Genomic DNA, 14865 nt, shown 5'->3' with positions numbered 1-14865 from the left:
GGTCCGCTTTACAGAAAGAGACTGTAATATTTCTTTTATTCTATTTCCATGTTGTTTTCCCCCAACTTTCTGAGTAAAATCCCTTTGGAAAAGTTCCAGCCTGTCTCAGAGGAGCCTGGGCCGGGCTGGTCTGGCTGGGGTCCGAAGGCGGAGGGAGCGGGGGTCGGGAGGGCAGGCGTAGTCCCCGCCCCCACGTGGGGCTGCACTTCTGACTCCGAGTCCCGGGCTGCTCCTCCATAAATGGGGTTGCTATTGGGGTCCAAGGGGGTCACCTCCATGGAGGACCTGGATCCCAGGTCAGAAGGGCAGGGAAGGACCCTCACCATCAGACACTTGTCTGTCCCAGAGGTTCCTGGGAGGCCAGGCGCTCTCGCCCGGCAGGCAGGGCCAGAGGCGGGTCAGGACGGAGATGGGTCTGGGCTCCACCCGCCGCCCCTAACTGTTGGCCTGGGCGGGAGACGGTGCCTCTGTCTGAGCCTCAGTCTCTTCAAGGTGAATAATGCAAAGGATAGGTGGCCAGTGGGCGGAGGCGCCCGTTCTTTCTGCAGTGACCCTAACCGTCGCCAGGGGGAGCCGCGGGATGACTGCCACGGACGTTTCCCCGGGTCGCCCAGAACCAAGGCTCTGGGGGCGGGGCCCTAGGTGAGGAGGCGGGGCTTAACCAGGGGCGGGGCATCGGCCTCTGACACCGCCCCCGACTGTTCCCACCCGCGCAGGTCCTGGCGAGTGGCGGTGGGTGGGCTGGGGTCCTGCCGGCCGTGGGCCCCTGAACTGTGCGGGGCGAGCGGATGGCAGGGTCCACACGCCCTGCCCGCCGGCACTGGGCTGCCTGCCGGGGTCTGACGCCCCACCCTCCAGCTCACCCAGCACGGTCCCTGCACCTCTGATTATGGGTCGCCCCACCCAAGACCTGTTCTGTTACAGGATGTGCTCCAGCTACCACGCGGGGGTCTCACGCACACCTGGGATCCTGTCCGAGCTCAGCTTTTTGTCAGCTGCGAGACCTTGGGAAAGTCGTGTTTAAAGGGGTGTCACGCTGCCCGAGAGGGGTGAGGGTGAAATCGCCACCCGACATTCCGCAGCAGGAACCCGGAAATCACCCCGGCTTGCTCAGGTCCCTCACCCTACATTCCAAGTGTCAGCAAGTCCTGGCCACACTTCCTGGGAAGTGTCTGCCCCCCTTTCCCACCCACTGGGGACCCGACAGGAAGGTCTGGAGGACAGCCCAGCATCTCTCCCAGGCTGCAGACCACTGGAGGGCCCACAGAGGCGTCTTTGACCTGCGTATGGGGCCCATGTGGGTCACCGGGCTAAAATTAAAGCCGACTCCCAGGCCGCAGAGCAAACTTCTGCACCTCCGACCTCTCTGCATTTGGGGTGAAGAGGGCTATTTTTAGAAGGTAGGCGGGTTGCAGAAAGCGCCTCATTCATCCTGGAGGTTAGCAAGGACTCCGGGAAAGAATAAAGGGGCCTGTGTCTCCCGCCTCCCACCCCATTCACCAGCCATCCCACCCTGCCTGGGCCTGAGGACTTCGCTGTGCTAACATTTATGCCGGACTGCCCCCCCCCCGCCAGGCCCGGAGCTTCCTCAGGCCCCAGTCAGGCTAGCCCAGGGCAGGGGGCCTGCGTGGGGAGATGGGAAGGAGGCGGCACGCCTGGGGAGTGGGCCCAGGCAGTGCACATTTCTGACCCCCCTGCCAACCCAATGGGCCAGCAGGGCTTCCCGGTCCTCGTGCAGTGGATCAGAGCCAAGAGACAATGTCGCTGGAGCCCACGGAGGGACAGGACGCTCGCGTGGTGCAGGAGGAGGTTCCACCCAGTCCCCCGTGTGGGCCCAGTCTAGCGGGCTAGCTTCCCATCATAGCCTCGGGCCCCAGTCTTCACAGCTCAGTTTCCTCGTCTGTGAAATGTGACTTTTGTGAGATTTAATGAGATGGAGGCCGGAGCGGCACACCCTATCCCCTATGCCATTCGTGTGCCGCACGTGCTCGGTGTAGAGGGGGCCCAGAGAAAGACTGCACTCCTCAGGCCGCTGGCCCGGGGTGGGGCGGGGTGGGGAGGCCACCGGGACGAATCTGGCCCTGCCTGGGGTGGCCTGGGCTGGGGCAGAGCAGAGCAGAGGGTCCTAGGCGGGGGCACCGAGGAGCAAATGCCACAGCCCCTGGACAGCCCCCTGACCCCCACCCCCTGCAGAACACCCGAGGGGGCTCTCGCTTAGCACCCTGGCCTGGTAGAGCTGGGCTCCAAGCCGAAACCCTTGCCCGGAAGGCCACTGGCAGAACCAAACTTGTCCTCAGCCCCTCAAGTCCACACCAGCTGTGTCCACTGACCACCAGGAAGAGCCTTTATTCCTGCTTCAGACGCGGAACAGGGAGGGGTGCGACCCAGCCCCGGGCCGTAATCGGGATTGGGCAGGGGCTTGGGCGGGGCCAGACTCGGTGAGGCTGGAGGTGTGGCCCGGCCACCTGGGGCTGAGGCCCTCTCGCCTGTCAGAGGGCAATGGCAGGGTGGCGGGACAGCAGAATCCAGCCGTGTCCTGGTTCTGTTACTGGGCCGTGGGGTCCTGGGCCTTGGCGCCGGCACACTGGCTGCCAGCTTCATCCGGAGCCTTCCCTGGTGCTCCCGGCAGAGTCCGCGAAGGGGCTGCAGAAACACAAAGGCCTCCATGTTTGCGGGGCTGCGTTTCCAACAGGTTTGCAAGGAAGCGTGGGCATGGGGGCTGCAGCCCAGGGGGAGCAGGCAGCTGAGCTGGGGCTGGCCACGAGTTCCCCACAGACGAAGGGGAGGGAGCGGGTGCTGGACGCTCAATTCTGGTCTGGGAGGCAGAACCAGGAGTACCTGTCTCAGGCTCATCCACCAGAGTAAGGGGGCCGCGGAGGGCAGGGAGGTGCAGGGCAGACCGGGAGACTGCCCCAGAACCCGAGCGCCACCAGGGGGCTGTCCGGTCCTGAGTAGAACCTGACAGGTGGAGGGAGCCGTGGGGAGGGGAGTTCATGGCATGGACAGGCCCCTTCTGGGCTCAAGCTAGGGGATGGCTGACTGGTAAGGGCTGTCACAGAGGAGGAGAGAGAGGAGGCGGGGCGCTCACAAACATCGGCTGAGGCCGAATTCATTTCCTCACCAGGGGCAGACATCCCAGGGCATAGCTCAGCCCTCAGCTGCCCAGCCTGCTCTTTCCTGTACCTCGGCCCTGGCTCCTGGCTGACCCCTCTCCTAGTCACGCGTCCTCCCAGCCTCCCCAGCTTCGGCGGTCCCTCAGCCTTTAACCAAGGCTCCCGTGGCCAGGACAGGAGCCTGCCACCGGGCCGGCCCGTCTCCCCACCTCGTGGGACTAGGCCTACTCAGCACCCTCACCCCTTCCAGGCCCCCGTGGGCAAAGATGATGAATCAGGAGAGAAGAGGACAGAGGAGGCAAGACTGGTTGGTGACAGGTGACGACGTGCCACCGTTCATCCAGCAAATGCTCACTGCATGCCTCCCCGGTGCCGGAGCGGGGCCCCGACAATGGACGAGGGGGCCTCGGTGTGTAGGTGGGAAGGAGGATGGTGACAAGAAGAGGGTCAAGGCCAAGCAGAGGCTCAAAGGGCGGGCAGATGGGCGGGGTATGAGCCTGCTGGCGGGGGGACAGTCCTGCTCGCAAAAGCGGGCAGGAAGGAGACCCTGCTTCGGACTCCTTTCTACGCCCCCACAGCTGGCCCCTCACTCACCAGCAGCAGCTTGGCTCTGGGGGGGCCCCCTCTGGGCGCCTTCCGGGGGCCAGCGCAGCTCCCCACTCTCCACGGCACCCATCTCACTGGGCTCCACCACGATCGAGGGCAGCCGCTGGCCCAGCCGAGGGCCTTTCTCCCGGATGCCCACCGCAGCCTGCGGGGAGGGTGGATGGGGCTTAGGCGGTGCCAGGCCCTGAGCTCCCCACTCCCCCCGACGCCGGTCTTGGGGCCCTCACACACACATCGCTGAGAGCGCCCCAGTTCCTCCCCCATCCCACTGCTGAGGCTGGGGCACTCAGAGCCTGAGGTGACAGCTGTCCCTGGGCACCATACAACCCACCTGGGCTCCTCCTTTAGGCCCATTTCACAGATAGGAGCCTGAGACTGAAGAGGCCAAGGTCACATAGTAAGCAATGGAGCCCAGGGCTTCCGTGCGCCCCGGCTGCCTCTGGGGACCCTGTACAGCTCCTGCATGGGGTCTTCCCTGTTGGGTCTTTGATCCCCTCCCTGCTCAGAGGAGCTGAGAAGTTGTTGCCATGGCAACCTGAGCCGCTCACTCTGGGCTCATTGTTTAGTGCCCACAAGAGTGTGCGGGGGCGCGTCCCCAAGCCCTCCTGGTGGCCTCAGCATCTCCGCCTCCCATTCAAGGCCTTCCAAGGCAGCGGCTCCGGCCGCCGGTGCCACCGCGCAGACCTCTGGCCCCGGCGCCCAGCGCCCCGGACTTGCCTGCCGCGCGGGGCTCCTTCCCCCAGCTCCCCGCCCCGCCCCTCTGACCTAGGGCGTAGTCGTTGGGCGCATGTCCACCTTCCCCCAGCGGTGAGTGCCTCGCGGGAGGGCAGACGCACCAGGCGGGACTTCCCTAAGCAGCCCTCCGACCACCGCGGCAGAGCCTGTGTTTAAATGCATCTTCCAGGGCCCCGCCCAGACTCTCTGGGTGGGAGCCCAGGAATCCGCATCTTCACCAAGTATCTCCGGTGACCTTGAAGTGTGAGAACAGGTGTCCCTGGGCTGGGACATCCGTGGAATGAGAGGAGCAGCAGAGCAGGGCCCAAGCCACGCCCAGGTGACCAGACTCTCCTGGGTCCTCTGACTGCTAGTCCAGGGGCTGCTGCCCTCCTCGAGTCCAGCTACTCACCCTCCTCCTTCCCACCGCCTCCGAGAAGCCTTCCTGACCCCCATCCTGGGAGGTGTCACTGGGGCAAGGGACATCCAGGCCAGCAGAGCTTGGAGTTCCAAGGCCCGGTGTGCCTCTTTCCATCTGCCCTGCCAGGGAGGTTGTGTCTGCAACCCCAGGCTCCAGACTGGGCCCTGAGCTACTCCAGCCTGTCCCCACTCTCCGGCCGCATTGGCCCCAGCAATGACAACAATGAGCACTCAGAACATTCAGATTTACCCCTGTGTAAGGATCTCACCTTTTAGCTGCATCGACCCCTCCCCCACAAAAAAACCAAAAAATAGCTAGAGCTAAGGGCAAGGGACCCCGGCCCTGAAGATGAAGCCTGGGGACCCCTGGGCCTGGGAGGGGGGCTGAGTGAGCCAAGGCAGCTCAGCCTTCAATTGCTTTATCTATCAGACGTCTATGGAAGAGCAACTGCCTCCTCCACCCAGGGGGGTAAACTGAGGCATGCCCCAAGTCATGGGCCAGGGCTTGAGGCTGGCTCGCTCCTGTCCCCCAAAGCTGAGGGCTGGCACCCCAGCACCCCAACGACCTACCTTTCCTGCTAGGCTTCCGGCCTCTTCAGCGGGGCTTAGCTCCGGCATGGCAGTCTGCGGGGCACTCATCCCGCCGCCGCTGTTGGCTGCACGAAGACAGGGAGCAGAGAGACCCCGAGACAGAGGTGTCTGCTGTGGACCGGATGCTGGATCCCACCCTCCTTCCGGAAGCCTCAGACTGCTCCAGCCCACATCCACCCCACCCCACACTGGGCCCAGCGCCTATGGCTCCAGCTGGACCTCTGTCAGGACTAATCTCTGCCCGAGCCCACCCTCAGAGGGGGCACCACACAATGTAACCAGGGCTGCAGAGGGGCAGGGCTGGGGGCAGGGGCAGAGGCTGACCCAGCCTTCAGGCCCACGAGGGCTTCCTGGAGAGGGTCAGTTGATCTGAGGCCCGAGGCATGAGCGGGAGGCAGTTAGACCAGTGGGGAGGGGAGTAGATGTCCTGAGCCAGGGAACAGTGCGGGAGGCACAGGGAGTGGAGGGACCCGAACGAGTTTCAGAGACAGGAGGCTGGGAGCGAGAGGGGCCAGGTCTGAGTCAGCGGGATGAGAAGGTGCCCAGTTCCCTGCTCTGCCCACCCCCTCCAGAGCAGACACTCAACATCCACAGCTGAAGGGGAATGGACATCTTGCCTGCAGCCGGCCTGACCACTCAGGCCAGGCACAAGGGCATGAGAGCCCAGCCAGAGACCACCCGGCTCTGGAAAGGAAGCCTCAGACCCTCCCCCTGTACTAGGCCAGAGGCGGGAATGGGGGTGGGGTCTGGCAGGCAGATACCTCCCTTGGCACTGCCTGGGAGGCGGCAGGGGCCACGGACCAGGGGCAGGAGAGCTGCGAGGGGACCGGGCAGGGGCAGAGGCAGGGTGGACTGCTAATGATGGCCTGCTGGGTGTGGGGGAGGGGGTCCTGTGGGGACCCAGCAGAGGGGGGACGGCCGCCATTCTGGGAAATGAAGTTCCTTTCCCCAATACCCGGCTCAGGTCAGCTCAGTCCCCTGACACCCAGGGGAGGCGCGAGGGGGCCACATGCTGTGCTGGGTGTCCTGGGCAGCGGGCGGCAGCGGGCGGCCAAGTCATACCCATGCTTGCCTCCACCCCATCCCGGAGCATGCGAAAGCTGCCTCGGCCCTATGCCCGCTCCCAGGACTGTCCCTCTCATTGATCCCCTCAGCCCAAAACCTCGGCTAGAGCCGAGGGCAGCTGGGCCAGAGACAGGAAGAGTGGACTCAGAGACAGGTGTGGGAGGCAGAGGGGAGGCAGGAAAACCACTGGCCACAGACAAAGCAGAGACGATACAGCTGGAGAAAGGAGACCCGGACAGAAGACAGCCCCAGGAAGGTGACTCAGATGGAGAGGGAGAGGGGAGTGGTGACAGACGCAGGTGACAGAGCTGTCACCTTGGGTCGAGCCAAGGGGACAGGCAGGCAGAGAGCAAGTGCCTAAGGGCTGCCTCCCCGCGGCCCCGCGCCAGGGTCCCGTGTCAGCCGGGACACCGGCCCACGGAGGGCTCCAACCACACGCACCTCCCCCGGCTCTCAGGTGCGTAGGGACAGGTGTGGCGGTGCACAGCACCCGGGGGCACTGCTGTGCCCCAAAGCCTGGCGTCCAGCAGCCGGGGGCTGAACGTGGTCCCCACGCCCTCCTCTTCCCCAAGGAGCTATGACTCAAAACCCTTCAAACGGCCCCCTCCCTCCTCTCCCAGCTGCGCGGCGCCTGGCTGCCAGGGCGCACGGGGCCGCGGGCCGGGGCAAGGGTGGGGAGGGGGCGCCCGCGCGCCTCACTCACTCACCCTCGCGCGCTGGATGCTGGCGGCCACGTTCAGCTTGGCGCTGCGAGCCCCGCTCGCCCTCCCTCGCTCCGAGCGCGCTCCCCGCTCCCCGCGCTCCCCGCCCACACGCGCTTGCACGCCCGGCCCCTCATTCACACTCGCGCCCCTCTTGCAGGCCGCTCGGCGCCCCTCTGCGCTCCCCAACTCCCGGCTCTAGCTCCCAGGCAGGACCCTGGCGTCATCTCCCTTTGGACAAGATCGCATTCCCCAGAACCCGATCCCTCTCACTTGAGATCTCTAGCCTCAAGTTTGAGGTGTAGGAATTGAGGAGTCAGAATCGAGTGGGGCCAGCTACATAGGAAGAGGACACCCTCTAAACGGAAGGAGGAGAGAGGACAAGGAAAAGCGGACGAGGACGCGGGAAGGCCACGGGGTGTGTCTGCGGGGGTGGGGGATGTGGGGGCAGCCATCCAGCCACGCTCCCCTCTTCTCGTCATCCCCGACCTCATTCAGAAAATGGAGCAAAACGCTTAGCTCCCTGTACAGACCTGACGCCTGAGACCAAGGTGCATAACCTCTGACCCACGTAATTCCCCACCCTTCCAGCATCCAGCACGAACACTAACGTCCATTATCTAACATCCAATTTCCATCCAACACCCACAATCCATCATTCAGCATCCACTATCCAGCCACCGTCATCGACCATGCACCATCCAACATCTATCCACTATCCATGAGCCACCAGCCATCATCCACCATCCAACGTTCACTAACCATACAATTCCAATCACCATCCACTGTCCAACCACCACCCATTCATCATGCATCCATCTATTCATCACCAACGCCCACACTGACCAAGCATCAGTACACCACGAAAATACCCATCAGTCCAACATTCATTCACCATCCATGCATCTACCACCTACCCATCACTCGTTCATGGTCTAACAGCTTTCCATCAATGTTTAACAACAACCTATCCGCCTACCATTCATTAACCCATTCACCGCATATCTGGTTGTCAGTCAATCTACCATCTATCTACTGTTTGTTTATCCAGATTTACCCAGTTTCCATCCATTAGCCTCCATCCATCCAATCAGCCACAATTCGTCCATCTACATTCAATCACCACTGTTCACCATCCCTCATTCATTCAAATTTCTATGAACTATAACCCACCAACCACCTGTCCACCAACCATCTACTATCCCTATCCAACACATATCTATCCATTCATTGTCCATTTCACAATATCCTCTATCCATCCCTCCATCATCCAGCCATAATTCACTATTCATCCAAAACCCATGCAAGTATCATTTACCACCCATTCATATTCATCCATGCCAGAAAGATTTACCGAGTCCCTTCTATGTTCCAAGCATTATTCTAGGTGCTGGGGACAGAACAGAGAGAGAGAGCAGCGAGCGTTCATCCACCATCGCTTCATTATCTGTGCACCGTCCCCATTCATTATTCATTATTCTTCAATATCCATCTTCATTCACCAGCCATTCACCACCTACTTGCCATCTATCCATCTTCTTCCATCTATACATTAAGCCGCCCGTCTACCATATACCACTCACCACCTACCATCCATCCACCATCTCTACCATTTACACATCCACCATTCATCTTTCGTGCATCCATTTCCCAAGATATAACTATGTATCGTTTAACCATCATCTATTTATCACCTGCTCATCATCCATCCATCTAGAATTCACCCATTAATTACCTCGTCACGGTTCACCTTCTGTCTACACTTCCACAGTACACACCCATTATCCATCCACCTAACAACCATCCATTTATGTGCCATCTACTCCCCCATTCACGCACCATCCAGCCACCATTTACTTGTTCACCATTCATGATCCGTCCATTAATTGTATATACATTCACATTTATCTACCATCTATCCATTCTTTTTGGATAGATCCATCATGATCATCCACTTACTATTTATCCACCATCCAGCCATACTTCTACGATTCAGCTACCCATCAAGCATCTACTATCCATCACCTATTACCTGCAATTAATCTACTATCTATAGATTCTTTCAGTATCCATCAATTCATCATTTTAGTGTCCACATCCATCCAACCTCCATCTCACAATCTACAATCTATTTATCTGTTCGTCATCAATTAACCAACTACCATTAAGCAGATGCGCCCACCCTCCACCAACTTCCATCCACACACAGTCTAGCACCACCAACTATGATGCCTCCAGTACCTATCTAACCATTATCTGTACATCCATTCACCCCCTATGCATTCTACGAGTGCATCATTCATCCACTAATTTACCTCTCCATCCAGTCATTCATCCCCACCAACCATCCATCCATCTAGTAAGTCATCTGTCCATTATCCTGCCACGCATTCATCTATTATCCTTATATTTTATGTTATCCATACACATAAACATCTCTTCACCACCCATCTCTATCGCTCATCTATCCATCCATCCATATCTCACCATTCTTTTGCCCTGTCATTCATAAACTAAACATTTATTTATTAATAAATATTAATATTAAACATAAATATTGAACATGTATTAGTGGTTCTAGTGCTGGGTTCTGGGATCATCAAGATGAATAAGATTCCATCCAAATTCGTGATCTGATGGATTCGTGGTGTGATGGTCCACAAAGCAGAAACAGATCAGACAGAGAAGCATCAGTGCAAAAACGTGGATTGTGTGAAAATCTTGGTGCCTCCACCTTCCAGCCACAGGATGGCTGGAGCTCTTCGCACTGGTTCCTCACGAGGAGGACTGGGAGGGGGCGTCATGGCAGGATCGGCAGACACCTGATTGGGTCCCTGTCACTGCGTCGTGGGGGACCTGCCGATGTGGGTGTAGAGAGAGGTGAGACTGGCATAGATCACGCATGGCCAGGACTACCTGGATGGGTGCTGGGTCCCCGATAATGTGGCCTGATGACAACGGCGAGCTCTGGGAGCGTTTTAGGCAGGACCCCACCCCCATCTGCATACCCTTCTTCCTGGAAAGCGCCAGCTCCAGAAGGACAGGGTTTGCCTTACGGTCATGCAGCCGTGCTGGAGTGGCCACTGTGGCTGCAACTGTGCCATCTCGACACCCAGACACCCTCCTGTCAGGAAAGCCTGTTCTAGCAGACTCCCCCTCCGCCACCCCACCCCCCAAAAGGCCACCTCACTCCTTTCCGATTGTGCAGGAATTGCTCTCCCTACTTGTTAATGAGGGTGCTAGCTGTCACCTAAGGTGTTGGTTGTCATCCAAGGTGTGAGCTGACAAGGACCTCACGGCTCCTGGTGGTTGCTCCTAATAGGGTTCTCAGGAGGTGCTCAAGTCCCTTCTCGCATAAGGCTCTGACTGAGAAGCAGGAAACTGGAGACAGCGAGTATCTTTACAGACAGGCCTGGGGGCCCCTATCTGAGCCTGCAGAGTCAGCCTTGAGGCCCATCTTTGCCTCGAGCCTCCCATTCTCCGTCTTCTCCTCCTTCCTGCCCCCGCCCGCAGGCCTCTGAATCGAGGCAGGCAGATCTGGAGGTCAGAGCTGTGCGTCCTGGCCTCGCCCAGCCTTTGCTGTGCCCTTGGGAGGCCACGCCCCTCTCTGGGCCTTCGTGTCCCTGCCAACGCAGCAGGATGAAGTGGACTAAATAAAGAGCAAGGACCAACCATCTCTGATGTTCCCTGGCCGCGGTCAAGCTGCAGTTGTCCCCTTCACAGGCCCCTCACCCACACATTCCCCCTCCAAAGCGTGAGTGGAGACGAGGCAGCGGCCCTGGGCTGAGGGTACCGCGGGGAGGTTCGCTCTTGCCGCCCTCTTGTGGTCGTTCTTGGTTAAAACACTCCAGACTGCGCGACGGCCACAGCAGAGCAGTGACCAAACAGCGTTCAGGGGTTAGTTTCAAACATTTACTATTTTGAAGTGCGATGTGAGCACGGTCGTCCTCACATCGTGAGGACTTTCTCCTCACGTGAGAGGCAGTTTCTCGACTGAGCCCTCCTGCCTTTGGTGGGCTGGTGGGAAGAGGGTCCTAAGTGAATGACACCAGGGGAAGAGTGGATGGTCCCAGGGGATGGACTGACCTGGAGGGAAGAGGGAGGTCTGGCTGGAGAACATCTCCTGTCTCACCCCGAATGAAAGGCCCAGAGGTAGGGATGTCACCTGTCTCGCTCCAACACTAAATCCCCAGCCCCTAAAGACAGGCTGACTGCACAGTGTCTGGACGTTTGTTTCTTACACAGACAATTAGATTTCACAGTATTAAAAATGCCGTAATAGGAGGATCACGCCAACGGAGGCAGCCCCGGGAGCAAGGCGCGCGGGTATGCGGGGCTCAGTGCTGGGCGCCCTTCCCAGGCTCTGTGGGACTCCGAGAGCCTCAGGCGTTGCCATCAGCCACCACCACAGCATCCCTGGAGGCCTGTGGCATGTCCTGCCTACGGCGAGCCGGGGACAGTGGGGGGCAGATCCCTGGGAATGGGGGAATGTCCTCCCATTGAGACTGGAGTGGGGAGAGGAGGACCCAGCCCTGTCCCCCAGACCTTAGCTGCCCTCCCTTGACCTGCACTGTCACAGGACTGGGCACGTTGTGGGGCTGGGCCCAGTGGAGGTTTGGGGTGGATGGCGGGGAGACTCCAGGGGTCGAGCTTGGCATTCAGGTTGGGCCACCGGGCTTCGCTCGAGCTCCCTCTCCGGGCCGGGTGACAAATGCCCACCGCCTGTCCTGGGACTTAAGCGCCGGTGGGTGACAGGGACACCCATCCATACGCCCCACTTCCCCTGCCCACGAACCCGTCCAGGGAAAGGCAGGCTGCAGGCTGCGGGCCTGGGGGCCTGGTCTCCCCTCTGACCCTGGGAGTGGGGGTGAAGGCAACACCGAGCGCTGCCCCAACACCCTGCTCTCCCCCAGGACCCGATGCCTTGGAGCCTGTTCCTCAGTCTCTGTAACAGTCGCGGTCCCCACCGTCTTCCTCCCTATGGGACGAGCTGGGATTCTGGCTTGTGCAAGCCAGAGGAGGAGACCCCGGTGACACCCCACTCAGCGCCACCACCTGCAGCCCGTGTCCCCGGCACAGCCAGAGGAACTGAGGCTCAGAGACACTGTACCGGCCCAAGAGTCAGAGACAAAGCCGGGCAAGATCCAGGGCCTGACCCCGCGCGGCGCCGGCACCCCGCTCCCTGGGGAGGAGGGGACTTGCTCCCCATTTCGCAGGCCCCGAGCGCAGGGAGCTCGCCCCCCGGCGGTCAGGGGGCAGGGGGCGGTGCTTGATTCCAGCTTGAAGGACAGGTGACCTGGGACCGATGAGGAAGGAAGTGAGAGCAGAACCCCAAGTGTGGGGACCACAGCGGGGCGCCGGCGCGACCCGTGACCCGAGGCTGGTCCCGCCCGGGGCATTGGCCCGCGGCAGCCGCGGGAGGGAGGGGGCTGTCCAAGCCCACGCCTGCCGAGGTCACCCAGGGCCGAGGTCATCTCACCAGCGCCTAGCCCGCAAAGCGCTCGGCCCACCCCACCCTGAACCCAGTCACCACAGGGGACAGTGCGGTGGCCCGCCCTTCCTGCTGTTCCACTCCGGCCCACCCTGCTGTGCGCAGGGAGAGACAGGCTGGGCAGGGTTCACGGGTGGGGCCTCCTGAGGACCCCCGCACTACCAGGAGCGGAGGGCACGACCCAGCTGGCCAGGCTTGGGGACACCCCAGGTCTTGCCACGTGGGACCACCCAGTCCCACCCCACTAAGCTGTAGCTCCTATTCATAGAGGTGGTGACAAATCCTTCTCCAGGAGATGTTGGTTTGCGAACAATGACTGTCCTGAGACACCTTCGTGTAACAAACATAAAGTTTAAAATAGGTGCCCCTTTATGCGCCTGTATATTTGTATAGCACAGAATGTTCTGGATTCTAGGTGAGCTTGCATGCACTTTCTGTGTCCTGGGCCCTGTCTGGGCTTCGCCGTGAGGATGGTATATTATTATCCCATTCTACGGAGGGGAGCGGGGCGGAGAGGCTGAGGGGGCTGCCCCGGGGCCCAGGCTGAGTGGGAGGCGGGCTGGCATTTGGAGTGGACACGCGCCTCACGCTGCCACTGCTGAGCCGGGGCTGCGCCGGGGTGGGGGCGTCACACTTCTCACTGCACCAGCTGGGGCCCGGACAACCGGTGTGTTTGGGGACAGGGGCCGTTAACTTCCCCTGTTATCCTGGCACAGGCTCAGGAGATGCGACTCGGAGAAGCGGCCCTGCCCAGGCTGGCGCAGCACAGGACTGAGGCGGGACCTGGAGTCTGCCCCGTCCCTCTGCTTCCAAGGCCAGCTGCCCACGGGGGCGCCCTGCAGTCATCGCTGCCCGGGAGCGCTGAGTCCCCTCGGAGTGCGGGGTGGCTGTGAGGCTCGCGGGTGACGCGGAAACTGCCCACTCCTGGCGGGAGCTGGGCTCCGAAAGCCCCCCGGGACCCCCCTGAGAGTGTGGGAGCAAAGCCGTGAAGCGGGCAGCGGGAGGCCCGGCCTCGGTGAGACCGGCGGACGGGGGGCAGGGGTCGGGGTGGGAACAGCCGATCCAGCCCCGGCCCCTCCTGCAGGTGGAGGCAGAGCCGGGTTCAAGGCCTGGAGGCCTGGCGGGCGGGGGACCTGCGCATCACGGCGGAGGGGTGGGGCCTGGCACCCCGGGTCCTGACCGCCTCTGAGCCCGGGACCCCGCCCCGGCCCCGACACGCCCCATTCGGACCTCCCCGCTCCCTCAGTCCCAGCAGCTCCAGTCTCCCCCACCCTCGTCCCCGACCTCCAGAAGGTCATTAAGCCGCGCGTGTCACCATTTCCTCCTGTGGCTATCCACCGAACCCGCGGTGGGACACCCGCGGCAACAGGCGCACCTCGTGCGCGGTAGCAGGGGCCCCCAAACCCTGGGCCCTAGCGTGTGCGCTCTGGACCGCGCCGGGTTGGGAGGCAGGGTGGAGAAAGGCCAGGGGAACTGGTGGCAGGGGCAGCCCAGGCCGCGGCCCTGGGGGACAGGCCCGGCTTCCCAGCTCCCCGACTCCCCGACTCCCCGACGGTCAAGGGGGAACCGGGAGCGGGGTCTTTAAGGCCAATTTAGGGCCGTGATTTGTTGGCCTCTGTCCCGGGTTTAGGGCTGTGCGGCCCGGGGCGATGATGGGCTTCTAAGGATGAAGAATGGGTCCCGCGGCGCCCTCTGTGCCCACCCGTGCATCATCTCACTTCGTCCCCACAGCCCTGCAGCGGTGGGGACCATTATGCCCACTGAGCAGGTGACCGATAGTGTGCCAGTGGGGGTGCTCTTCCCCTGAGCACAGACGGGTGAGGCAGTGGACTGTCCCCCTGGAGTGTGCAAGCTACATCTCCACTCTCCTTCCCTCGGTTGTCACCCGGCCCTGGGAGGAGGGGCGCAAGCAGGAGGGAGGGCAGTGCCCCCCAGGCGGGGAGCAGAGGGGCCCACGGTGGCGGTCTCTTTAGAACATGCAGCAGAGTCACAGGGAGGCCCCTGCCCAGCGCCTCTGGGTGTGTGGGTGGGGGCTGCATTTCTAACGAGACCCCAGGGGATCAAACTGAGATCCACAGAGTGGAAGGGGTGGCCAGAGGGACAGAGTGTCCTCAGTCTGCCCCTCCCAGACCTCCTCTTCTCCACGCCCCAGGGTCAGCCTGGG

At 61.4% G+C, this 14865-nt stretch overlaps 1 protein-coding gene across 1 annotated transcript; it reads right to left on the bottom strand.

The window, feature by feature from the left end:
• Positions 1-2333: 2333 nt before the first annotated feature.
• Positions 2334-5704, bottom strand: LBHD2 (LBH domain containing 2). Its single transcript, XM_039884291.1, has 3 exons — positions 5424-5704; positions 3708-3864; positions 2334-2643 (listed from the first exon to the last, which is right to left on the bottom strand). Exons 1-3 carry the CDS (start codon positions 5490-5492, stop codon positions 2546-2548), a joined length of 324 nt encoding a protein of 107 aa, XP_039740225.1. The 5' UTR covers positions 5493-5704; the 3' UTR covers positions 2334-2545.
• Between the last annotated feature and the right edge of the window lie 9161 nt (positions 5705-14865).

This window comes from Pteropus medius, unplaced genomic scaffold (genome assembly GCF_902729225.1).
Source record: "Pteropus medius unplaced genomic scaffold, Ma_sr-lr_union100, whole genome shotgun sequence".
NCBI classification, from domain to species: domain Eukaryota; kingdom Metazoa; phylum Chordata; class Mammalia; order Chiroptera; family Pteropodidae; genus Pteropus; species Pteropus medius.
This window is presented reverse-complemented; position numbering and strand designations above follow the sequence as displayed.

What these genes read in the sequence shown, in the direction of transcription:
- LBHD2 (XM_039884291.1), bottom strand. Translation starts at nt 5,492, where the DNA reads ATGAGTGCCCCGCAGACTGCCATGCCGGAGCTAAGCCCCGCTGAAGAG. An exon ending in CCGGAAGCCTAGCAGGAAAG is followed by an intron (nt 3,865 to 5,423) that starts GTAGGTCGTTGG and finishes CCCTCCCCGCAG; the next exon opens with GCTGCGGTGGGCATCCGGGA. An exon ending in CCAGAGCCAAGCTGCTGCTG is followed by an intron (nt 2,644 to 3,707) that starts GTGAGTGAGGGG and finishes GTGTTTCTGCAG; the next exon opens with CCCCTTCGCGGACTCTGCCG.